Below are 23,533 nucleotides of genomic sequence, written 5' to 3'. Positions count from 1 at the left end.
GACAACCACCGTCAATTTATAAAATTAGCATTTGATCATATTATTATATTCTAATATTAGATACCGTAGCATAAATATTATATGTTCAAATGCACAATATAGAAGTAGTCTAATAACTATTAACTAATCAAACATCTTTTGTGAATATTCGGCTTGTTCCAAATATTCAAATTCACGTACTACGAATTTTAATTCTGCCAAGGTTTTAGACGACGGATACTCGAATTTTTTTACAGAGTTCTCTTTGATCTGTTGCTGCATGTGAGGAACTTTTTTAACCCGCTTTAAAAAAAATAATTAACGGCTCATTAACGACTCGCCGTTAAAACGAGTGGTCCACGAAATCATTGTACACCGATGCCACATGATATAAACTCCTTTTCAGACACTCAACGGTTGACGTGACTGACATCACCGTCTATGTCCTTCAATGGCGCACGTTAGTCTCACTTTACGATAAATACTATTGTGGAAAAGCTGAACACACACACCCCTCCTTACCCTACACGCCTCCCGTAAAGAAAAATATCAATTGAAGAGTACTGATAGCTGTCTCAAGTGAACGAAGCATTGGCTTATATTTACTGATTTTTCCTGTGTCGAGGGTTTATATCGGAGCTGAAATATGCCAATGAATTGTTTCTTTGGGATGGAAATTTGGAGGAATTTGTTGTCGGTGGATTTCAATTCTGGAGGCTGTGGATGCTGATTTTTCTCTGGAGTGAACTGAAATCTGGCCGTTTGGATTACTCGATTGTGCCATCTGTAGATCTGGACAGGCCTTGTTGGTAATGGTGCACTTCGTGAAATTGCGGTCCTTTTCCGGTGTGTTTTATGTGACTTCTTTGAATTTCCGTGCTTTCATTTGTCAAGAAATTTTTCTGTTTAATTTGGTTTTCAACCTTTTCATGGCAATGTAGGAAGAGTCGAGTTGATTGTATGAAAATTTGATAAATAAGTCGATATCGATGTCTGCTGATTGCTTGAATTGTAACTGTTTACTTCAGTTTCTAAGAGTTGATTTAAGAATTCTTATTATTTTCCTTATATATTGAACCTCTTTTATGTTAGTTTAAGTAACTTGACCTTTAGTTTTTTAGTAAGTGCATTTTTTTTATTGTGTTGGACTCCATGAGAGAATATTGAGCAAGGACGAGTTCTCGACCAGATTTATAGCATCATTCGATTGATGAAGGCGTTTTTGGGAAAAGGTCCATGAAATAGCAGTGACTCTGTTTTTTTAACTTTTGTTGGAGCGTGTGCCATAGGAGGAGTTCAACTTGTAGATTGTTATTTCGAAACGGTTCACGACTAGAATACATCATGATTTGCTTTGTGTCTAAAGAAGGGGGGCTAGGTTTAAGCTTGTTATATCATTTTCTTTGAAAAACTTGTCATGTTATGTCAGCAAATCCAAATGCAAACATCTCCGCATTATTGTTAGTATAATTTTGGAGATTCATATGCCCCTCTTGGATTTGAGCTTCCTTGTGTATAAATAAAAAACAGTGGTGAGTGAAACCTATTTTGTCTATTGAATCTATGGAAGCTCAAAGAGGGTAATATGGTACTGGAATTTCATGATAGATATGAAAAAGACGGGTCTGATTACGTCTATTTGGTACCCCAGACTGAATCAAGAAACATAAAGGATGCTAGATAAATATTGTGGGCTCAGTTAAATGTAGCTGAATAAAGTTGGGATGATAAATAATTTGGCTAGGTACTAGTTTTTATACTGTGAGTGGCTTTAGTTAATTGTCTGCTGCTGTTAAATTTTTCCTCCATTTTAGCAGTTGTTCAGCAACCATGTTTCAACACTTTCTGTATGTAATCTGTATTACAGGGTTGCTACCAGAGGGCTGTTGGTCTGTCCTTAAATGTTTTCTTCTCTTTTGCTGTTTGATATCCATCACCAATGCAAATTTAGGAGATAATATATTAGAAAGAGAAGATTTGTATTCAGCCACAGTTCTTGTGGAAGCACGAGCTATGCCTGAGTTTCCACTATCTGCCAATAGACCTCTTTCCTGGGAACCTCATCGAAAACATCCGAATCCTTATGTTGCACCTGCTCAGTCGCCTGGCTATGATCATTTTGTGATTTCTGCTCCCCATTCTAGTTCTCGTCTGTCCAAACCATTAATGGAAAAGAGTGTATCAGTGCCTGCCAGCACTAGCCTTCCAGCTCCTCACCTGTTAGAGGTTGCGCCAACTCAAGCTGAACCTAATACTATGCCCACCGGCTTATCTCAGCCTCCACTTTCTCCAAGCATCTCTAGTAAGATTGATGTTCTTTTTCTCCATTTTCTTGCAGAAAGATTTATATTGAATTTATTCTTTGTCAGGCCACCACCGACTATTTTCTTTTCTTTGGGCGACCAAGAGGGATTATGCTGAATACTTAGCAATACTCTTTGATGAACATCACTCATCCTCACTTTTTAATTTAATATTTCATTTTGCGCCTTTTTTTCCCTTTTGGCAGATTGTTGTGGACCAGACACAGTACTAAAACGGGAGAGCCGGGGGTGCCACTGTGTTTATCCATTAAAGCTTGATATTCTATTGTTGAATGTCTCTTCTAACCCCAATTGGAATCTTGTTCTAGATCAGTTTGCTTCTCAACTTGGTTTGTTGGTTTCACAGATTGACCTTATCAACTTTTATATGGTCAGCGTATCTGGCCTTAATATATCGATGGATATCACTCCACACACTGGTATCAGTTTTTCTGCCAGTGAAGTTACTAAAATAAACTCCTCACTGTTGATGCACAAGGTCCATTTAGATCCTGCTTTAGTGGGCGATTATCGGCTTCTTAATATAACGTGGTTCAAACCCATGGTATCTTTTCAAGGTAAACTTCATGTTTCTTGTTATTGTGCTAATATTAAATATCAACCCCTGCTTGTTCATGGTGAATTTTAAATTTTTGACTGTTTATGGTTTTCTATTGATTGGATTGGTGCATGCAAATGTCATAAGAAAAAAATTGATTGACTATTCGAGTTGAGAATATTGATGTTTCTTTACATCTGGTGTCATATGTGGCAATATACCGCCAAATGGTAGCAAACTTCCGTGCTTAGTGTTATTCGAACTTTGCTGATGGCTCGACCAGGAATAAATCATTTGGTAGACTGTTTATAACATTAACTCTAATTTCAATATATTTACTGTGTTTTTTAGGTTCGTTCTTTTACTGTATGTCTGTACCTGTCTTTTAAATCAAATAAATCTCCCCATGACCACCTCGAAAAGAAAATTAAAGTGAAGTAACCATTTTGTTTTCAATACAGCTCCGCTATCTGCTGCATCTCCAGTCGTAGCACCACCTAACCGTCCATCAGGTCCCGCAGCCGTCAATACAAACAGAGAAAAACCACCAAGCTTAGTTCTTGTCATCGCAATTGGAGCTCTAATCCTGATTATTGCTGTCATCTCTATGGTTATAGTTTGCTTGTGCGTATCTCAGAAAGAGAAGAACGTGGAACCTCCTAAAGAAACAGGTTTGTGAAGTATCGTATTTTCTGTATTACTGCTTTGAAATTCATACGTGGTTGATCATTTCTAGATTAGTTTTCTATCATATCTGTTTTGTTTTCTTCTTGATGGTGGGGTTAATATGCCGTGGGTCTCAGACAGTCAGACCCAAATACCCAATATTTCCTTGGTTTTTGAGTTTTTTTAAAATAATTTTGAAAGCAAGAAATTTTTTTCTTTTTCTTCCTGTTTTGCTCTGGCTTTTCTCCTTATTCTTTTATTCAGTTATAAATTTGCAGAGCACTATGAAGGCCTTTGTTCGTTTGTTTTCATCATTTAACCTGCCCTTAAATTATCAAAAGGACTCGTGGTCATCATGGTCTATTGCCTTTTAATATTGGACTTCACTTTTTTTTTCCTGGGATCTCACCTGCTATTTTTATGGTGTGATAGTAAAACAAAGGACTCTGGAAACAATTCTGGCTGGGGTATCTCTTCGCCACCCAACAAGTGCTCGGATTCTCGCATATGATGAACTAAAAGAGGCCACCAATAACTTTGCTTCTGCTAGTATCCTTGGGGAGGGTGGCTTTGGTAGGGTTTTCAAGGGTGTTTTAAGTGATGGCACACCTGTAGCCATAAAGAAGCTTAGTAGTGGTGGACAACAAGGGGATAAAGAGTTCTTAGTTGAGGTTGAGATGCTTAGTAGACTGCATCACCGTAACTTGGTAAAACTTGTTGGTTACTACAGTAATCGAGACTCCTCTCAAAACCTACTTTGTTACGAGCTAGTTTCAAATGGAAGTCTTGAGGCATGGCTCCATGGTAATTTTTCATGATGATACATTATTCAAATTTTAATGATGATGCTTTTCAGCTGAAACTTTATGTTACAGGACCCTTGGGATTAAATTGCCCACTTGATTGGGATACTAGAATGAAAATTGCTCTTGATGCTGCTAGAGGGCTTGCATACTTGCACGAGGACTCTCAACCTTGCGTAATTCATAGAGATTTCAAGGCATCAAATATATTACTTGAGAACAACTTCCATGCTAAAGTTTCTGATTTTGGCCTTGCAAAACAGGCTCCTGAGGGTCGGACTAACTACCTTTCCACCCGTGTTATGGGAACTTTTGGGTTAGTGTTTTTCGTAACCATGTCTCCACCTCCTTTGACTTGTCCAAAGTCCAAGATTTTATTTATTTAATTCAACACTTTTGACAATTCCAAATCTTTTACAGTTATGTCGCGCCTGAGTATGCCATGACTGGTCACCTTTTGGTAAAGAGTGATGTTTACAGTTACGGAGTGGTTCTTCTTGAACTGCTGACTGGGAGAAAGCCTGTAGATATGTCGCAACCCACCGGCCAAGAGAACCTTGTGACATGGGTTAGTTGTATTATAAGATCTATCCTCGTTATTTATGATTTCGTCATGTGAAGTCAGTTCTTGCTCTATGTAGGTTATGTTCATCAAGTTAAATTGCTAATTGTCTGTAAACCCATTGATTTAATTTTTAAAAAAAAGCTTGATCAACTCCAGTTTGGCGATTCATGCTATATTGTTTACAGGCGAGGCCAATACTGAGAGATAAGGATCGACTGGAAGAACTTGCTGATCCAAAACTTGATAGTAAGTACCCAAAGGAGGATTTTATTCGGGTTTGCACCATTGCAGCTGCTTGTGTAGCCCCTGAGGCTAACCAACGGCCAACCATGGGTGAAGTGGTACAATCCCTCAAAATGGTGCAACGAGTTACTGAATATCAGGATTCTGCCATAGCAAATTCCAATAACGTACCCAATCTTAGGCAGTCATCTACGACCTTCGAATCTGATGGTGCGTCATCAATGTTTTCGTCTGGTCATTACTCAGGTTTGAGTGTCTTGGATAACGAAAATATATCTAGAACTGCTGTGTTTTCTGAAGATCTTCAGGAGGGTCGATGAGTATTTTTTATTGGATGGCGCATCGAGGCATTTTAACTATTGAGTGTAACAGTCCAAGTGATGATTGTATTGAAATGGATTGCGCGTTCCCTTCAGGATTCAAGAAAGGATGCCTGCAAACTGTTTTGGTAAGGTCAGTTATTGGTTTGGTCTTTATTCATGTTGTGTTGAAGGATTGTTCAGTTTTTTTCCCCCGAGTTTTAGGCATGTGTTTAGATTTTACTTTGTAAATACTTTTGGTTATCAAACATTTTGATTTGGGGGATCCCGTTATTTTATGCTGTCAATTTAGTATTATGTTTTGATTTATTTATGTATAAATAAATGTATTTCACATATATATGGAATTAAATTAAATTATACTTGGAATACAAGTGACATTCGTCCATATACGTGAAATCTTCTTATTTTGACGCATAAATCCAATTGTATACAATGTGAGTGCTAACTGCTAAATAAGGTGGAATTAAATTGACGTGTGATTATGTGAGACACACTCACAAAGTTAAAATCAACTTTTCATTATATATTTCTAAAATTAAAATGCAAGAATAAATCTTTGGGATCTCTCGGCTATTTGTCACGAACATCTTTACGAGACTTTTATTTCAAATACATGAAGGCTTGGTTGTATGATTTGTTAAAATTAAAATTTTGTAAAACACTTAATAATGTAGTTAAATATAACAAATTTCTTTTGTGTGAAATATATAAAAGAATATCGATTAATTATTTTGTAAAACATTTGATAACTCGCACCCTTGAATATTTCAAAATAATATTAGAATAAGAACCCAAAAAGCAAAAGAAAACACACCGTCAACACAAAAAAGAGCAAAAAGAAACGATGAACAAAAGAACTTCATTCTCTCTTTATACATACCTTCAACTCCATACTACTTCCTTCCCAAACTTTCCCAACTTGCATTTGCCGGCCAGGCATGGCAGTAGCTGTGTTTAAAGTGGTGCTGCTGCTGCTGTTAGTGTGCAGCTCCACCGAATACTCTGCGGCCGCAGCTACATGGTGTGTAGCGAAGAGTGACGCCAGCGATCAGGCTTTGCAAGTTGCTCTTGATTATGCATGTGGAGGTGGTGCTGATTGTGCTCCACTCCAATCTTCTGGCCTTTGTTATCTGCCAAACACGGTGCAAGCTCATGCCTCGTATGCCTTCAACAGTTATTACCAGCGAAAGGGGAGCCCCCCTGGTTCTTGTTCTTTTGCCGGCACTGCCTTCATAGCTCAAACCGACCCAAGTTCGTATCTTTTGACATACAAACAAAGTCACATACATTTATTGGTTGCTTATGTTTATATCTGCATTGATCCCTTATGGGTTTCATTGTATTTGCTTTAGTATTTACAAGGCGAAGCGACCTGTTTCCATGCACTATGAGCGTGTTCCTGAGTGCACATTTTAGAAAAATTTCTGTGTTTTTAAAAAATGATATGAGATTGAGATTTATCCAATTTATTCTTTTGTTCTAATTAATTGGTTTTTTTCAGATTTATCCAATTTATTCTTTTGTTCTAATTATTGGGTTTTTTTTAAAGGTTATGGATCTTGTGTTTATCCATCATCTCCAAGGTGTGTACTGTTCCTTGCCTGGCTCTAAGATTTGTCTGCTTTTTCGTTGTCGAGCGCCTTGTTGCTTTATCGAAAGTTGCTCGTTTTGCTTCTTTTTTCCACTCTTTTTTCTTAAAACTTTTTTCTGCACCTAGGTGCTCATGGCTAGAGATATGTTTTTCCAGGTACAAAGACTTCGGCATTAAAATAGTAGCTATCCAAGCCTAAATATGTGATGCAGAATTTCTCAAATTTAATTCATAATCTGAATTTTAAGCATAGGGTTCTTTAAAAAAAATCCAAATTCAAGATTTTGCCTCACACTGAGTACGTAGTTCGAATGTTTCTCCAAGTGGGAATGAAAGACGAACTTAGGAGCGACCACGATAGTCAATTGCATGTAATCATTCATATCCAGTTTATTGGAAGTGATATGATTCTCATGTGTTTGCATTGAAATTAAGCTGTGAGGGGTTTATGGATTAGATTCTCCGGTTCTCCCCATGTTTTCAGTTCCATTTTTTTAGGCTAACTTGTTTTTCACAATTTAGCATCTGATACTCATGCAAAAACCTTTTTCTAATGTAATTTTCTGCCCCTGACTTCTTTTTCCGAGGCCACACAATTGCTATCCTGATGCCTACATTGTAATATCCCCGTCTCACATATTTTCAGCACCGCGGGAGGCCTTATTGCACCAGGAGGCACAACGACACCTGGCTCGACTCCTAATACGATTCGACCAATGTCACCACCCGGAACACCACAGCCTCTATATGGAAATGGAGGGGGATTCACACCTGACATGGGAACACTACTCCCCGATTCCCCCAAGGCTAATGCTTCGCCTAACTCTTTGTTTAAGACACTCTTGTCCTCGGCCAGTACTTTCTTGTTAAGTATTTTGTTCATTCTTCAAAACTACATTCACTTAAAACTTGTTTAGCGCGGTTTTTTGTAGCTGGATGAAGCCTTCTTTTGTATCGGCATTTAAGCCATTCTGATTCTTGATTTAGTAGCTCTCCCCCGATTAACGGGAAGACGGCTGACAATATTGAAACGGGATCTCCACGAATCATGGACCTGTACAAATTATTTGGATGGAAGAGGGAAAATGTTGCAGATTTTTTTTTAATTCATGTCCAAAGCGAGACTGTTGGACTATATCCAATATGTTTAGATTTTTTTTTTAATATTTGAAAGTTAGTTTATCTTTATCAACGTCTAGAATCCATTTCTTTGTTGTAGCTACAATATTTCTGCCTTTTTTTTATTTGTCAATTTGTTTTGTCGATGATTTACAGTTTATTTGATAAAATTTGAGATGTAGTCTCATTTTTGGGATCTAATATTAACATAAATAACAAAAAAATTAACAAAAGATCAAAAATAAATCAATTGATATATTTCCTATATATTGTGTATAAATTAATTATAGTTTTTTAAAAAATTAAAGTTTCATATATTTTGCCGGAATTTGAAACCCACCCGGCTCCTCATTCTTTTTTGATATTTTGTTAAAATTTAATTATATAATTTAAAAAAAAAAAAAAAAAAACCCCCTTTGGACAGAAAGAGAGAGACGAAGGGAAAATAGAAATTCTAGTATTGTTACCAAATCAAATCATCGTTCCCCCGGCGCCGATCTGTTTTCTTGGCTCCATAAGCTGTAGCTTATTCTGCGTCTGCTTATTGTAGGGGAGAGTATAAGGTAGAAAAGATGAATTTATTTAGGTTAGCTGGAGACATGACCCATTTGGCCAGTGTCCTTGTTTTACTCCTCAAGATTCACACTATTAAATCTTGTGCGGGTAAGAATTTTTGTATCATTTTTTTGGGCTTTTAGTATGCATCAAAAGATCCAAGAAAGATTTGATTTCTGCAGCTGGAATGATCGATTAAAGACCCCACCCTTTTTATAATTTTGCAGTTGTCATGTTTAACATAGTTCATAAACTGTGATTGGTAGTTAAGGGGTGGAAATTGGGAAGAATTTTTTAAATTGACAAGGCAATATAATTGGAAGGTGTCGGTGTGTAATGCAGTGAAATTGACCAAAAAAATTCAGATCAAGATTGTTGTTTTTCCCTTATTTTGAACGAACAGCACCTCGCGGGTTGCATCAATGGATAATAGCCATGTATGTTTGTTTTATTTAATGTGGGGATATTATGTTGTACCCTCGTCAAAGAGATTTATGTTTCCTATTTGGGGCTGTGATTTATAATAATATGGGATGTTGCAAGATGACCTCCAGGTGGTATTTTGCTTTACTGATTGAAGATATATATGTATCCGGGGAGTTTCTTTCCAGTGGCTCAAAATAAATAGCATATGCTTTTATAATGTCTTTTATTTATTTTATCGTTGAAGTGATTTTGGGTGGGAAAGTAATGCAGTTAAAGGTGATCTTTTACTTATATTGATTAATATTGTGGTAGTGGCTTGGTGTGGTAAAGGGATGTGCTCTTCTAGACATGAAAAACTTCTGGGTGCCAAATAATTACGGATCAGAATATGCTTCTAATTGCTATTTGTGATTCTTGATCACAACAAGAATCAGGTCACCGGGCACTGGCAGTCTTCTATTTTCTCGTGGATTAGTTGACAGCCACTAGTGTTTTAACTAACCACATGGAACTTTTTCAATTGTCTGACATGTGGAGGAGGACCTTCAATGCAGTAACTTATTTTGTTATCACCTTGGTAATTATGATTGGTTCCTACAAACCACGAAAGCCTCAAGGTTCACTTTGAGCTATTTTGGTTTGACATGAAGTGGAAGTGATTTGTCTAAAGGTCCTGTTAAAAGGGGATCAAATCACCTGATTACATTCACTATAGTGTTTTTGGTGTAATTCATTAGGTTCACATATCACTTTATGAAAATAGTCCAGTCACTCATATAAAATTAATATGTTACTTCACTTTGTTTGATGTTGACTTTGTATCCATATGCATAGGCATTTCTCTGAAGACTCAGGAGCTCTATGCTATTGTGTTTGCTACTCGCTATTTGGATCTCTTTGTAGACTTCATCTCACTCTATAACACGCTAATGAAGTTAATATTTTTGGGAAGCTCCTTTTCAATTGTTTGGTACATAAGGAAGCACAAGATCGTTCGCAGATCCTATGACAAAGACCAGGATACTTTTCGTCATTATTTCCTTCTGCTGCCCTGTTTTTTACTAGCTCTGATAATACATGAAAAATTTACTTTCAGAGAGGTAACCTGACATCATAGACATCTGTTTCCTTTATATTATTAGTGTTTTATGTCTGCCTTTTATATGATTAATCAGGTATTTTGGGCATTTTCCTTGTACCTGGAAGCTGTTGCTATTCTTCCTCAGCTAGTCTTGCTGCAGAGAACAAGAAATATCGACAACTTGACTGGACAATATGTTGTTCTTCTGGGGTAACTTATCTCTCTGCATTGTGACTTATGACAACTAAAGATCGACATTCATCAGTAGTTTTGTATGAATTGAGTTTTTGTGATGGTAAATTGATTCTGGGTTCGAGTCACCTAATCAGGGTAGACTCTACTGGCTGGTTAGTGATGGTGAGGGGAGTCTCTAACCTCTACCTAGATACTTGCAACAATACTACAATTTTTTGAGAAAAATCCAAGATTCACCCCTCCTGGAAGTTGAATCTTTTGGTTCCTCCCGTTTAGAAAGGGTTCTCTCTCTCCCTTCCAAATTCTTCCCTTATCAATGATTTATCAGAAGTCATTGATTTCTATACTCGGTGAGCGATTTATTCCATAAGATATAAATGGATCGGATGTTAAGTTACAAACAGTGTCTATGATAATGGGTTTCCCCACCAATGTGGCAGAGGAATTAAAGATATCATATGTGCAATTTTCCTTGCTTGTCTGCAGTTCTCCAAATTATTTTTTACACATGAGCTACACCCATGGATGATCAGGGACAGCACGAATTTTGAAATATCATGTATAGTTTTATCAAAAACTTTAGGTTGTCCCGTGATACACCAAGTCACCCTTTGCTTTGCTAAGTCCTAGATCTTCTCAATTCTCACGCTTGCATTAAATTCTATTTATGGGGTTTAAGTCTTTACGTATTGATTTGTCATGTCGTCGCTCAAAGTTTTCAAGATATTCCAAAATTTTATTCTTCATGATGACTGAAGCGATTTGGAAGTAACCCCATTGCTAAATCTCATAAAAAGTTTTATATCCTGTTTTTTATGTTACAGAGCCTACCGAGGATTGTACATTTTGAACTGGATTTATCGCTACTTCACCGAACCACACTATACACACTGGATAAGTATACCTCTCTCACTCTCATACACGCTTATATAACAGAGCACACATACACACAAACATTTACATAGAGTTTCTGCATAATGATGGTTCGATTTTGTTATGAAGTAAATAGTTGTGCGTAAACATTTATGCCAAGTTTGGTTGTTTCCTGCTCTTACAGCTTGGGTCTCAGGAATTGTTCAGACACTACTTTATGCTGATTTCTTCTACTACTATTTCCAAAGGTATTCTTTTTTCGAATAAAAAAGCTGTCGTAGCATATATCCATCTCATAGGCGTGACTGTTTTTCATATTTTACCGTTTCAGCTGGAAAAACAACGTAAAGCTCGAATTACCTGCTTGAGCTAGAGGGTCATATGGTATTTCTTCAAGTACTGGTCACTTTTATTTATTATTGCTCGTGAGATAAGTTTCCCTCACATCCTATCATATTTGGCATCTAAAGTACACTTTTTTCTGATTTTAATACTACTGCTGTAAAGGGATTTTAGCTCAAATAGTCAAATCTTTAGATAGGGAAGGGTTGTGAACATATTATCAAAATTTACAGACATTTTATTCTTTATCACCAGATATGATGCAAATATTATTTATTTGTAAGCCAGTGGTGACAGTTGAATTAAAAAAAAAAAACTACTACTTGAATCTATGTGCGAGGGGCATGTGTCAATGAGAAATGCATAATATTCTGGTTCCACATAGAATATAAAATGAAACAGACCAGAATACAATGAATTCGCATTAACATTACCTAAAACTTTTTTAAAAAGTAAATAAATAACAAATTACGTTATGTCGCTTATATTTGCCCTATTAGGCTAAAGCTATTGTCTTTGTTTGGGTTTCAAATTCATACCTTTGATTTTGATCTCGTTTTCTAGATATTTCAAATGAAATTTAGCAATCCAAAACACCAAATGCAATCTTATGTTACAATATTTTGTTCGGAGGGAGTGCAATTGCATAAAATTTGAAGTCTTTGCTTTTTAACAAGATTTCGAATTCTTGGTCATAAAACAAAATTCCTCTTATATTCACACAACACACACACACACACACACACACAAACAAGGAGAGAAATTTAAGTTTGAAGATATAAACGAAAACAACTTAGAAAGAAGTCCTAATTAGTTTTGTTTAATTGGTTCTCCTCCTCTTCACCCGCCTCCATGCTGATGGAGCATTACATCGATTTCGTCTTCATCGTGCATGTCAAGCTGTAATTTCACGTTAAAAATAAAATAATTCGATCGGGTCTTAAATTTAGATTGTTAAATGGACTGAATATTGAATCATAACTTTCTGTAAAAAAATATAAAAACACATTACATAAAAAATATTAGCAATTTAGGCCTCGTGTTTTTAAAAATCAAGCATAAAACCTCCGACCAGAGCGAGTTTTTATAACATAAAGGTTAAAATGTATTTGATTTTTAAAAAATGAAATGATATATTAGTTTATTAAAATTTCCATAGGGTTTTCTATATTTTACAAAAGGGTTGGTGCAATTAACTTGGGGAAGTCGAAGTAAATTTACCTCGGCAGGAGTTCGGTTAGCAGCGAGTCTCTTGCCTTGGTACAAGAACCTCAAATCTTTATACTCCAAATTATTTTCTTTGCAGTAACTAACCAATAGTTTTTGCAATTTGGTGTCGGCATTGAATTTGTAGTAAGCTTCAGTTCCATCCTAAAGTTTCCAAAACCAAATTAATTTTTTCCTTGAAGAATCACAAGCACGTTACCAATGGATTATCCGCGAAATAATTTTGAACATGTGGATGCATAAAAGATCAATGTTTGCGTATGGTAAAGACGAACATATTCTCCCCTAAAAATCTTACTCTTTGGTCTCTTCTAGTTTTTCAATCTTTTGTGTACAAGAGTTATGCGTCCATGCACGAAATACAACGAGCAAAGAACTAACAATGCAAGGGGAAAACGCGATATGTATGAGCTGCCCCATAAAATTTAAAAATTCAGAGCAAACAGTGTGTTTGTGTGTCTTGCGTGCGTGCAGGCTGTGTGCGAAGAATCAAAGGCACCTGAGCCTTGAAACAAAGCTTAACCCGACGGTCGTGTGGATTCTCCAGAGGCAGCTTCTGATTCTCATTTCCACCCATTTCTTGTCTGAAGGATATATGTGCTGTGTGTGAAAATGAGAGAGGAAAATATAAAGGGATTGAGATTTGTTCTTTTATTTAAGTATTAAATTGAGTGGGAAATTTTGACAAAAAAGTGGATTTTTTTGCCTTCAATGCATTAAAGAAGATAATCTCATTGAATGCCTGGATTTTGAGAACACTAAATGTTGTATTTGTGGTTACAAGTATCGATTTCTAATATCCTTTATGAAAATCCAAGGGGAGCGTTGATTTTAAAGATTTCAGAGTTCAGTATTATTATTTCTTTAAAAAGTTTGAAGTTTTTCACCTTTTAATTTGTGATTTGCAAATTGGATATGTGCAATGTATCATATCATCTATGGAAAATTCAGCCCTGGCATTAGTTTTACACATGGTCCACAGAACTTGCATTAGGATAACAATACCCAAAGACCATGGTTTGATAGAAAGCTCGAGATAATGAGAAAGATTTGAAAAACACAAAAATCCATGTAATACGGTCTCACCGATCAATTTTGTGAGACATGTATTTTATTTGAATCATCCATAAAAAATATTATCTTTTATGTCGAAAATATTAACTTTTATTTTAAATATAGACATGGTTTACCGACACCTATTCTTTTAAAAAAAATAGCATAATGAAAAGGTTTGGGCCAAAAGACTGGTGCAGTCATTTGGGATTACCTGGTTCGATTCTGTTATATGAATACATTCTCTTACTATATAAGCATGTTTCAACTTTCAATCAATCAAATAAGTACAAGATAATTTAAATCTTAAAATCCTAAGTTTGATTGGCAAACAATTCATTGGAGAATAAATGCCATTGCTAAATTCATGAAAATCTTACTGTAAAATGAAAGAGCAACTGTTACAGAAATACATTAAGAAATAAGACTAAAAAACGTAACGTAGACCAAATATAAAGGCAACAGAAAACAGAAACATGTTCAAGCATATTACAACATATCAGATGCAAATTTGAGCAATGTCGTACAAAATTCATTTATAAAACGGAAACAATATCAAAACAAAGATAGTAAGAAGACACGCACCGGCGATTGAGCACCTATTCTGAGAGCTACACGGCGCTGTGAAGGAAAAACAAACGGACATAAAGAACAAGAAACCATACCATTACCAACTACGTACGTACCAAGTGCCAAGTACCAACATCACGAATAAGACACAGCATGTTTCTTTCACGGTGATAGTTAAGTATGTGACTGACAGGAAGAGCAAAGCCAGCAGTCACAAGTCACCCTTCATCGCAGCTGCCTTTGTCACCTTAGCTCCACTAATTGGGTCCTTCTTTCTACACTCTTTATTACACCAACAGCAACAGTCTGACGCATGTCCCTACTCCCTAACTGCGAAACGTCCCAAAGGTGATGGGTTTAGAGGGATCATCTTGAGTCCTTGACAAGGCCAGCATCCAGCCAGGAATCTGGAGAATTTTAAACTCTAACATCTTTTATTATTTTAAATTGATATATCCGGACTAATATCAAATTTATCCAAAATTATACCAAAATTTACATATAATTTTTTTAAAAAAAAATTGGACTAAGGCTGCCCCTGCCAGCATCACCATTCTTGAAGAATTTAGGCTCTTTCTTTCTCGAGCTCCTTGCCAGATCGATCGACGGTCAATCTTGGTCGCAAGCTCGGAAAATTCAACAGGATGAAAGAAGTGTGCCAATCAAGAACGGGAGCATAACCGTTGACAATCTGGCCAGTGGTGGTTCATGATAATGACTTGGGGACATAAAATTCGAGTCATGATTTTTTTTTCAGAACCTTCGATGCATAACGTATCCAATCGAACCTGTGGCTCGATTGGATACAATTAATGCTACTAATTTTAAAAGTCCAAGTTCAATGAACTAATTATGATAATATCCAAATTTCACGTGTGCCTTTATTTTTGGTGAGGCCCGGGATCGAACTTTTTTTTGTCTGTTGAAAAATAAATTAATTTGAAATTTGACTTAAATTGGATTTATTCCATGCTACAAGCAATATCCTAGGTGGTGTTAGTCAAATGGTGAAAAACATCTGGTTTTTCAGATCATATGTGGTCCATTTCATGCAATTGAATCCACACCTCAAGATTAGGATCAATCCAACCATAATATCTTAGGCGAAATTATCTTACTCAAGAATGTTTATTTGTCCAGTGTTTTATATTTTTATTATTTCATTGTGAAGCTTGTCACATTCTTATATTATTTCATTCGAATGTAGAGAAGAGAAAAGACGTGGTGGTCCTTCGAACCGCCCGGATCCCGAGAGTGAATCAAAGTTGGCATCGAGAGTAGGATTTTAATAACCCTTGAGATTATAGTTAAAATTTGTATAACACGGTCTCACTGGCCGTATTTTATGAGATATATATCTTATTTGAGTCATCCATAAAAATTAATATGTACACTTCAATGCATAACGTATGGACATTCATAAAATTATGTGTATGAATTTCTCATAAATTTTATGTAAAATTTGATTATTTTTCTCTGTTTTTTGTTTAGATACTGTCCAACTATTTTATATTATAATTCATGTCGAGTTTTTCCTCTGCGACCAAACAAAATATAAGACCGCATTCTGTCCTCAAGTCTTCGTATCATTTGCATGCATTCACATTATATCTTGGTATGCGTTAATGGATTTTTTTATGGATCAAACATTCGTGAAAAAAACTATAATTATTTTTGTAAGATAAGTTCTTATCTATAATGTTAATTTACGAAAAACCGCACTGACATAAATAATACCAGAAACTACATGTGCATAAATTATCAAGCAGATAAATTTGTTTCAATGTCAAACTCACTCACAAGACATTGTGAAATACAAATAACAAGAAGACACGCCACCGGCGATCCAACACCCAATTCTGCGAGCCACTGCCACGAAAAACATTTGGACAGAAACAGAAAAAACACGAAACAAGACCAGACACATGAAAAAGAAACAGCAAGTTTTTATCGTTGCAATTGAAAATTTTGAAACATATAGGAATGCTAGAGCGTAGCCTCATAAGTCACTTGGCACCCTTCTTGGCCGCTGCCTTCGTCACCTTAGCTCCAGTCGGGTCTTTCTTTTCCACACTCTTGATCACACCAACAGCAACAGTCTGACGCATGTCCCTAACTGCAAAACGTCCCAATGGTGGGTACTCAGAGAAGGTCTCCACAACCATGGGTTTTGTGGGAATCATCTTGACAAGCCCAGCATCACCATTCTTCAAGAATTTAGGCTCTTTCTCGAGCTCCTTGCCAGATCGCCGGTCAATCTTGGTAACAAGCTCTGCAAATTTCACAGCGATGTGAGAAGTGTGGCAATCAAGAACGGGGGCGTAACCGTTGCCGATCTGGCCAGGGTGGTTCATGATAATGACTTGGGATGTGAAATTCGCAGCTTCCTTAGCAGGATCATCCTTTGAGTTGGATGCAACGAAACCACGCTTGAGATCTTTAACAGCAACATTCTTAACGTTGAAGCCAACATTGTCACCGGGGAGCGCTTCAGGGAGGGCCTCATGGTGCATTTCAACAGACTTGACCTCAGTTGTCAGCCCTGTTGGACCAAAGGTAACAACCATGCCTGGTTTGATGACACCAGTTTCCACTCTTCCCACAGGGACAGTACCAATACCGCCAATCTTGTATACGTCTTGCAGAGGGAGACGGAGAGGTTTGTCGGAGGGCCTCTTGGGCTCTTGTATCAAGTCCAGAGCTTCCAGGAGGGTGGGTCCTTTGTACCAGTCAAGATTGGCGGACCTCTCGATCATGTTGTCACCCTCGAAACCAGAGATCGGAACAAAAGGAATCTTATCAGGGTTGTACCCAACCTTCTTCAAGTAGGAAGAAACTTCCTTCACAATTTCATCATACCTTGCCTTGGAGTACTTGGGAGTGGTGGCATCCATCTAAAATACACAAATATTGTGATAAATCAGCGCCACACATACGAGCTAAGCATCCATCTAATCTAAAATACAAAAAGCATGCTCCTAAAACAAAGAGCACTGTTATCAGAATAATTGATGTAATTTAGAACAGAAATCTAATCGAAATAAGCCAACAAATCGACAAGTATAGCACTCAAATAGAACACAAATATTACAGGATTTTAATCTCAATTCTGTAAAAGCTCAAAAAACTCAAAGAAAGAGTAAGAATAAAACTTTACCAACATTATTTAGCACCCACGCATAAGGATAAAAAACACAAGCATACAATATAAATGACAGAGCTGTGTACCTTGTTACAGCAGCAGATCATTTGCTTAACTCCAAGCGTGAAAGCCAGAAGTGCATGCTCACGAGTTTGACCATCCTTGGAAATACCTGCCTCAAAACCACCGGTGGTTGAATCGATGATGAGCACAGCACAATCTGCCTGAGAAGTACCCGTAATCATGTTCTTAATGAAGTCACGGTGACCAGGAGCATCAATGACAGTGCAGTAGTATTTGGTAGTTTCGAACTTCCACAAGGCAATATCAATGGTGATACCACGCTCACGCTCAGCCTTGAGCTTGTCAAGCACCCATGCATACTTGAAGGATCTCTTGTTCATCTCGGCAGCTTCCTTCTCAAACCTCTCAATCACACGCTTGTCAATACCACCGAGCTTGTAGATGAGATGTCCCGTGGTAGTTGACTTCCCAGAGTCGACATGGCCAATGACCACAATGTTGATGTGAACCTTCTCCTTACCCATGTTAGCTCCTTAATTAAAATAAAACTGCAGCAATGAAAATCGGGGTGAATAAAAAATATCCATTCAACATAAAAATAAAGGGATTCTATAGCTGGATAATTTGAAGGTTGGATGTTAGTAAAAAGTTAATCTAAAATAATTTACTGGAATATTCAAGTAAATCAAATATAATAAAAAATTATTTTTTACAACCAATAACATGCACCAACCACTTGATCGTATATAACAAATTAACAAGCATCAACTTAGAATACACACACACACACACACCTAAAAATCTGTTTTTTACAGAAAGACCGACAACTTAAACGATCTAAACGTTAACAAGAAATGGATTATATGGAGAAATCGAGAGACCTTCCTATATTAGAACAAATCAAAAGCTTCCTCGATTTGAAACTAGCAAGCCGCGAGTAGAAACAGCTCACAGAATAGAAACGGAAAAAAATTATTAAACATCCAAATCCTCAATTTCTAACCAGTATGATCACAAATTAACAATTATTTAACTCAAACAACAGGTAAATTAACAGCAAAACACCACAAACAATCCAAAAAAACTGCAATTATCGTCAATCAAATGCATAGAAGCAAGATCTAGAAAATGAAAATTGCATAATTCAGGAAATAAGTAAATATTACCGGCCTAAAAAAGCGCTGAAGTTATCGGACGCGGAATGTCCACTAAATGGGATTGCACAGATATTTATAATGCAGAAGGGTTAACGAACTAGGGTTTGGGGAGATTTATTATTAAACGGTTAGACGAATTCACCCTTCAGTTCGACTTTGGAATGACTGTTTAGTCCTTTGCGGGCGCAAGAACTATATCCTGCCATTATTAAGTGCATACAGTTCACTAACTGGACATTCATAAAATTTTATTGTAAAATAAATTTCTAATAAATTTTATGTCAAATTTGATTCTTTTTTTTTCTATGTTTTTTTTTTGTGTGTGGACTACCGTCAAGTCCTATTATGCAGCAGAATTGACATTTTATTATATATGAATGTAGAACTTATTTAAATAAATACGTAATAATTTTAACATGTAACAACTAATTAAACTGTAATTGAGTTATTCATGTGTCTGTTGATAAAAAGTTAAATAAATATATTTATATATTTCAATCCATACTTTTATTTTATACACTCTAAACTGAATTTGGGAAAAAAAATATTACTAAAAACATATATATTAGAAATAAATAAGATATAATTATAAATGATTGGATTATTTCGAATAATTTAAAAAATATTTATGTATTTTTACTCATAATAATAATAATAAAAGTTGTAGCTAAAAGAAATCAAAGTTTCACTATAATTCCAAGAGTTTCTTCTTTAAGTAATAGTAATAATAATAAATATATATAAAACCTGGGAGAAAAAATATTTGTAGAACACAATATATCAAAAGCCGTAAATTTTGAGAACAAATTGTTTTAATTGTCTAACTTTATTATTTTCAAGTGATGAAACACACTACGTTGCATTTGGATGTCGAATCAAATTATATAATTTTACATTTGGCTAACTAAATTAATATTATTATTTATTCAATTTTTATCTATAATTAAAATCGTGGAATTTGGAACGAATCGTGAACAAATGGACGATACGTAGGCACGGGCGCTCCAGGAGCAGAATTCGATGCCACCGTCATATTACCTTGACCAGATACATAAACATATGAAAGATCTCTAGGGATTATCATTGTTTAGTACATTAAAATAATTTTGAACAAATATTAAAATTAAAAAATATGATTTTTAAAAAATTTACACATTATAATAATATAGTAAAAATATATAAAAGGTCTTAAAGATATTTAGGCGGATATTAATAATCATTAGTAAAATATTTAGGCGTATTATACTATATTAAAGATCTTTTTTAGATATTTTATTCTTATTAGCAATAACATTTAAGGAAAATAAAAGTATAAGAATAAGTATAAATATAAAGACAAAAACTTGTGTGAGACGATCTCACGGGTTTTATTTGTGAGACGGATCTCTTATTTGGATCATCCACTAAAAAGTATTACTTTTTATGCTAAGTGTATTACTTTTTATTGTGAATATGGGTAGGGTTGACCCGTCTCACATATTAAGATCCGTGAGACGATCTCACATGAGACTCACTCAAATATAAATTGATATACACAGCTAGAAAATTCCAACTCACAGTATTTCAAATTAGGCAAAAACTTGTGTGAGACGGCCTCACGAATCGTATTTGTGAGACGGATCTCTTATTTGGATCATCCATGAAAAAATATTTCTTTTTATGTCAAGAGTATTACTTTTTATTGTGAATGGGTAAGGTTGACCTATCTCACAAATTAATATCCGTGAGACGGTCTCTCATGAGACCCACTCTTCAAATTAACATCTACATTTAGTAATTAATTTTAGCCTTTAAAAATTACAAAATTTTCTAAAATTTATCTAATACGCATGAATTAATCCTGGCCTTTAAAAAATACAAATTCTTCTAAAACTTCTCTCATACACTTGAATGTGAAAAGATTAGCGGGTAAAAACTTAAAATAGTATTAAAATAAAAGGTTGCTCCAACATAATTATATTTTACAAAAAAAAATTATATCTTACAGGTCAGCAAGATTGATTTACTATATATATAAATATTATATATGCACAAATAAAAATGGGAGAAAAAAACCGAACAGACGCAAATTACAACGCAAACATTACCGGAAACCACAAGTCATCAAGTGGCATATTTGGTCCAATGTCATACTCAACTCAATTTATGACATTGTCAAGTACAAAAAACAAGAATACACGCCACCGGCGATCCAGCACCCAATTCTGAGAGCCATAACCGCCGCACAACGAAGGAAGAACACTTTGACATAAACAGAAAAAACAAGATACAAGACCAAACACGAAAGTATCAACCGCATGAAGAAGAAACAGAACGTTTTCATCGTTGCAACTGTAAATTTTGAAACAAATAAGAAAGCTGAAGCATGACCTTAAAAGTCATTTGGCACCCTTCTTGGCTGCTGCCTTCGTCACCTTAGCTCCAGTCGGGTCTTTCTTTTCCACACTCTTGATCACACCAACAGCAACAGTCTGACGCATGTCTCTAACTGCAAAACGTCCCAATGGTGGGTACTCGGAGAAGGTCTCCACAACCATGGGTTTTGTGGGAATCATCTTGACAAGCCCAGCATCACCATTCTTCAAGAATTTAGGCTCTTTCTCGAGCTCCTTGCCAGATCGACGGTCAATCTTGGTCACAAGCTCTGCAAATTTCACAGCGATGTGAGAAGTGTGGCAATCAAGAACGGGGGCATAACCGTTGCCAATCTGGCCAGGGTGGTTCATGATAATGACTTGGGATGTGAAATTTGCAGCTTCCTTAGCAGGATCATCCTTTGAGTTGGATGCAACGAAACCACGCTTGAGATCTTTAACAGCAACATTCTTAACGTTGAAGCCAACATTGTCACCGGGGAGCGCTTCAGGGAGGGCTTCATGGTGCATTTCAACAGACTTGACCTCAGTTGTCAGCCCCGTTGGACCAAAGGTAACAACCATGCCTGGTTTGATGACACCAGTTTCCACTCTTCCCACAGGGACAGTACCAATACCGCCAATCTTGTATACGTCTTGCAGAGGGAGACGGAGAGGTTTGTCGGAGGGCCTTTTGGGCTCTTGTATCAAGTCCAGAGCTTCCAGGAGGGTGGGTCCTTTGTACCAGTCAAGATTGGCGGACCTCTCGATCATGTTGTCGCCCTCGAAACCAGAGATAGGAACAAAAGGAATCTTATCAGGGTTGTACCCAACCTTCTTCAAGTAGGAAGAGACTTCCTTGACAATTTCATCATACCTAGCTTTGGAGTACTTGGGAGTTGTGGCATCCATCTAAAATACACAAAGATTGTGATAAATTAGCACATATACGAGCTAAGCATCCATCTAAAATACACAAAAACATGCTCCTCAAACAAAGGGCACGGTTACCAGAAAATAATCAATATAATTTAGAACACAGCTCTTATCAGAAGAATTCAACAAATCTTCAAGTGTAGCACTCAAATGGAAAACAAAAATTACAGGCAGCTCAATCTCAAATCTGTAAATGCTCAAAAAACTCATAGAAAAGAGTAAGAATAAAACTTTACCAACATTATTTAGAAGGTGTACATAAAATGATTAAAACATTCCACAACCATGTTCACTCAAATAGCTAATCTAAACACTAACTAAGAAGTCATGAAAAGCTGTATACCTTGTTACAGCAGCATATCATTTGCTTAACTCCAAGCGTAAACGCCAGAAGTGCATGCTCACGTGTTTGACCATCCTTAGAAATACCCGCCTCAAAACCTCCAGTGGTTGAATCGATGATGAGCACGGCACAATCGGCCTGAGAAGTACCCGTAATCATGTTCTTAATGAAGTCACGGTGACCAGGAGCATCAATGACAGTGCAGTAGTATTTGGTAGTCTCGAACTTCCACAGAGCAATATCAATGGTGATACCACGCTCACGCTCAGCCTTGAGCTTGTCTAGCACCCATGCATACTTGAAGGATCTCTTGTTCATCTCGGCAGCTTCCTTCTCGAATCGCTCAATCACACGCTTGTCAATACCACCGAGCTTGTAGATGAGATGTCCGGTGGTAGTTGACTTCCCGGAGTCGACATGGCCAATTACCACAATGTTGATGTGAACCTTCTCCTTACCCATATTAGCTACTGAGAGTAAAGCTGCAGCAATGTAAATCAATGTCAATGAGAAACGATCCCTATCTATAGGTTTCCAAAAGGCTGTTATGTGGGAGTATTTGAAGAAATTCTAAAACCTTCCTATAGATTGTCGAAACTTCAAAATTAATGAATTTCTCGATTCGAAATAACAAGCTGCAATCAGAAATAGCTTACATAAATAAACATAGAGGAAAAAATGGGTAAACTCCACGATACATACGAACAAACACAGATTCTCATATTCTATCGCTCACAAGTCTTATATACTTATTAATTCTACAATCAAACTAACACGTAAATTGACAACAGAACCCTAAAAAAATCCAAAAACAACGATTTCCATATGTCAAAGACATAGAAAGAAGATCTGAAATAGAAAATGGCATAATTCATATGCAAATTACTTACCTGCGTAGAAAAATGAACCAATTCAGAGGATGGGAATTGTGATCTTCTTGGGTCTCGGGAGTGCTACTCTATTTATAGTGCAAAAGAGCGAGAGAGCGAGCTAGGGTTTTGGCACATATTTCATCTACTGATTGGACGTATTTGCCCTGGTTGTCACCGATAGAAAGTCGGTCAAGTTCTTTCGCTACTTAAGCCCAATCCTCTCAAGATCCGG

General features: G+C 36.4%; 6 protein-coding genes across 7 annotated transcripts; 3 read left to right on the top strand and 3 right to left on the bottom strand.

Annotated features, from left to right (window-relative positions):
- Positions 1-407: 407 nt before the first annotated feature.
- LOC140829455 (uncharacterized) lies at positions 408-5,711 on the top strand. Its single transcript, XM_073192711.1, has 8 exons — positions 408-825; positions 1,847-2,281; positions 2,489-2,860; positions 3,303-3,512; positions 3,940-4,311; positions 4,383-4,626; positions 4,731-4,878; positions 5,061-5,711. Exons 1-8 carry the CDS (start codon positions 792-794, stop codon positions 5,436-5,438), a joined length of 2,193 nt encoding a protein of 730 aa, XP_073048812.1. The 5' UTR covers positions 408-791; the 3' UTR covers positions 5,439-5,711.
- Positions 5,712-6,268: 557 nt separating this feature from the next.
- LOC140829990 (PLASMODESMATA CALLOSE-BINDING PROTEIN 1-like) lies at positions 6,269-8,226 on the top strand. Its single transcript, XM_073193271.1, has 3 exons — positions 6,269-6,692; positions 6,991-7,024; positions 7,679-8,226. Exons 1-3 carry the CDS (start codon positions 6,380-6,382, stop codon positions 7,947-7,949), a joined length of 618 nt encoding a protein of 205 aa, XP_073049372.1. The 5' UTR covers positions 6,269-6,379; the 3' UTR covers positions 7,950-8,226.
- A 318-nt stretch (positions 8,227-8,544) lies between these two features.
- On the top strand, positions 8,545-11,955 carry LOC140829454 (ER lumen protein-retaining receptor). Its single transcript, XM_073192710.1, has 6 exons — positions 8,545-8,814; positions 9,967-10,232; positions 10,308-10,423; positions 11,233-11,306; positions 11,466-11,529; positions 11,613-11,955. Exons 1-6 carry the CDS (start codon positions 8,724-8,726, stop codon positions 11,647-11,649), a joined length of 648 nt encoding a protein of 215 aa, XP_073048811.1. The 5' UTR covers positions 8,545-8,723; the 3' UTR covers positions 11,650-11,955.
- Positions 11,956-12,123: 168 nt separating this feature from the next.
- On the bottom strand, positions 12,124-13,540 carry LOC140829989 (small ubiquitin-related modifier 2-like). Its single transcript, XM_073193270.1, has 3 exons — positions 13,350-13,540; positions 12,845-12,994; positions 12,124-12,523 (listed from the first exon to the last, which is right to left on the bottom strand). Exons 1-3 carry the CDS (start codon positions 13,425-13,427, stop codon positions 12,464-12,466), a joined length of 288 nt encoding a protein of 95 aa, XP_073049371.1. The 5' UTR covers positions 13,428-13,540; the 3' UTR covers positions 12,124-12,463.
- Positions 13,541-16,207: 2,667 nt separating this feature from the next.
- Positions 16,208-18,960, bottom strand: LOC140829453 (elongation factor 1-alpha). Of its 2 annotated transcripts, none has more exons than XM_073192708.1 (3): positions 18,806-18,960; positions 17,702-18,187; positions 16,208-17,367 (listed from the first exon to the last, which is right to left on the bottom strand). In XM_073192708.1, the coding sequence occupies exons 2-3, from the start codon at positions 18,161-18,163 to the stop codon at positions 16,480-16,482; spliced, it is 1,350 nt and encodes a 449-aa protein (XP_073048809.1). In that variant the 5' UTR covers positions 18,164-18,187; positions 18,806-18,960; the 3' UTR covers positions 16,208-16,479. The 2 variants fall into 2 exon arrangements, with proteins under 2 accessions (XP_073048809.1, XP_073048810.1); XM_073192709.1 differs by having other exon boundaries at positions 18,810-18,947.
- A 1,921-nt stretch (positions 18,961-20,881) lies between these two features.
- On the bottom strand, positions 20,882-23,522 carry LOC140829452 (elongation factor 1-alpha). The gene is made up of 3 exons (XM_073192707.1): positions 23,320-23,522; positions 22,430-22,911; positions 20,882-22,062 (listed from the first exon to the last, which is right to left on the bottom strand). The coding sequence occupies exons 2-3, from the start codon at positions 22,889-22,891 to the stop codon at positions 21,175-21,177; spliced, it is 1,350 nt and encodes a 449-aa protein (XP_073048808.1). The 5' UTR covers positions 22,892-22,911; positions 23,320-23,522; the 3' UTR covers positions 20,882-21,174.
- Between the last annotated feature and the right edge of the window lie 11 nt (positions 23,523-23,533).

The sequence above is a fragment of the Primulina eburnea genome, chromosome 4, assembly GCF_022965805.1.
Source record: "Primulina eburnea isolate SZY01 chromosome 4, ASM2296580v1, whole genome shotgun sequence".
Classification (NCBI taxonomy): Eukaryota; Viridiplantae; Streptophyta; class Magnoliopsida; order Lamiales; family Gesneriaceae; genus Primulina; species Primulina eburnea.
The sequence above is the reverse complement of the archived record's forward strand: the minus strand, read 5'-3'. Positions and strand labels throughout refer to the sequence as shown.

Excerpts from the sequence above, each read along its gene's own strand:
- LOC140829455 (XM_073192711.1), top strand. The coding sequence starts at position 792 with ATGGTGCACTTCGTGAAATTGCGGTCCTTTTCCG. Across the intron at positions 826-1,846 it reads GAAATTGCGGTCCTTTTCCG|GGTTGCTACCAGAGGGCTGT; the intron begins GTGTGTTTTATG and ends TCTGTATTACAG. Across the intron at positions 3,513-3,939 it reads GGAACCTCCTAAAGAAACAG|TAAAACAAAGGACTCTGGAA; the intron begins GTTTGTGAAGTA and ends ATGGTGTGATAG.
- LOC140829990 (XM_073193271.1), top strand. The coding sequence starts at position 6,380 with ATGGCAGTAGCTGTGTTTAAAGTGGTGCTGCTGCTGCTGTTAGTGTGC. Across the intron at positions 6,693-6,990 it reads CATAGCTCAAACCGACCCAA|GTTATGGATCTTGTGTTTAT; the intron begins GTTCGTATCTTT and ends TTTTTTTTAAAG. Across the intron at positions 7,025-7,678 it reads GTTTATCCATCATCTCCAAG|CACCGCGGGAGGCCTTATTG; the intron begins GTGTGTACTGTT and ends ACATATTTTCAG.
- LOC140829454 (XM_073192710.1), top strand. The coding sequence starts at position 8,724 with ATGAATTTATTTAGGTTAGCTGGAGACATGACCCATTTGGCCAGTGTC. Across the intron at positions 8,815-9,966 it reads CACTATTAAATCTTGTGCGG|GCATTTCTCTGAAGACTCAG; the intron begins GTAAGAATTTTT and ends CCATATGCATAG. Across the intron at positions 10,233-10,307 it reads AAAAATTTACTTTCAGAGAG|GTATTTTGGGCATTTTCCTT; the intron begins GTAACCTGACAT and ends ATGATTAATCAG.
- LOC140829989 (XM_073193270.1), bottom strand. The coding sequence starts at position 13,427 with ATGGGTGGAAATGAGAATCAGAAGCTGCCTCTGGAGAATCCACACGAC. Across the intron at positions 12,995-13,349 it reads AGCTTTGTTTCAAGGCTCAG|GATGGAACTGAAGCTTACTA; the intron begins GTGCCTTTGATT and ends TGGAAACTTTAG. Across the intron at positions 12,524-12,844 it reads CTAACCGAACTCCTGCCGAG|CTTGACATGCACGATGAAGA; the intron begins GTAAATTTACTT and ends GTGAAATTACAG.
- LOC140829453 (XM_073192708.1), bottom strand. The coding sequence starts at position 18,163 with ATGGGTAAGGAGAAGGTTCACATCAACATTGTGGTCATTGGCCATGTC. Across the intron at positions 17,368-17,701 it reads TGATCTGCTGCTGTAACAAG|ATGGATGCCACCACTCCCAA; the intron begins GTACACAGCTCT and ends TGTGTATTTTAG.
- LOC140829452 (XM_073192707.1), bottom strand. The coding sequence starts at position 22,891 with ATGGGTAAGGAGAAGGTTCACATCAACATTGTGGTAATTGGCCATGTC. Across the intron at positions 22,063-22,429 it reads TGATATGCTGCTGTAACAAG|ATGGATGCCACAACTCCCAA; the intron begins GTATACAGCTTT and ends TGTGTATTTTAG.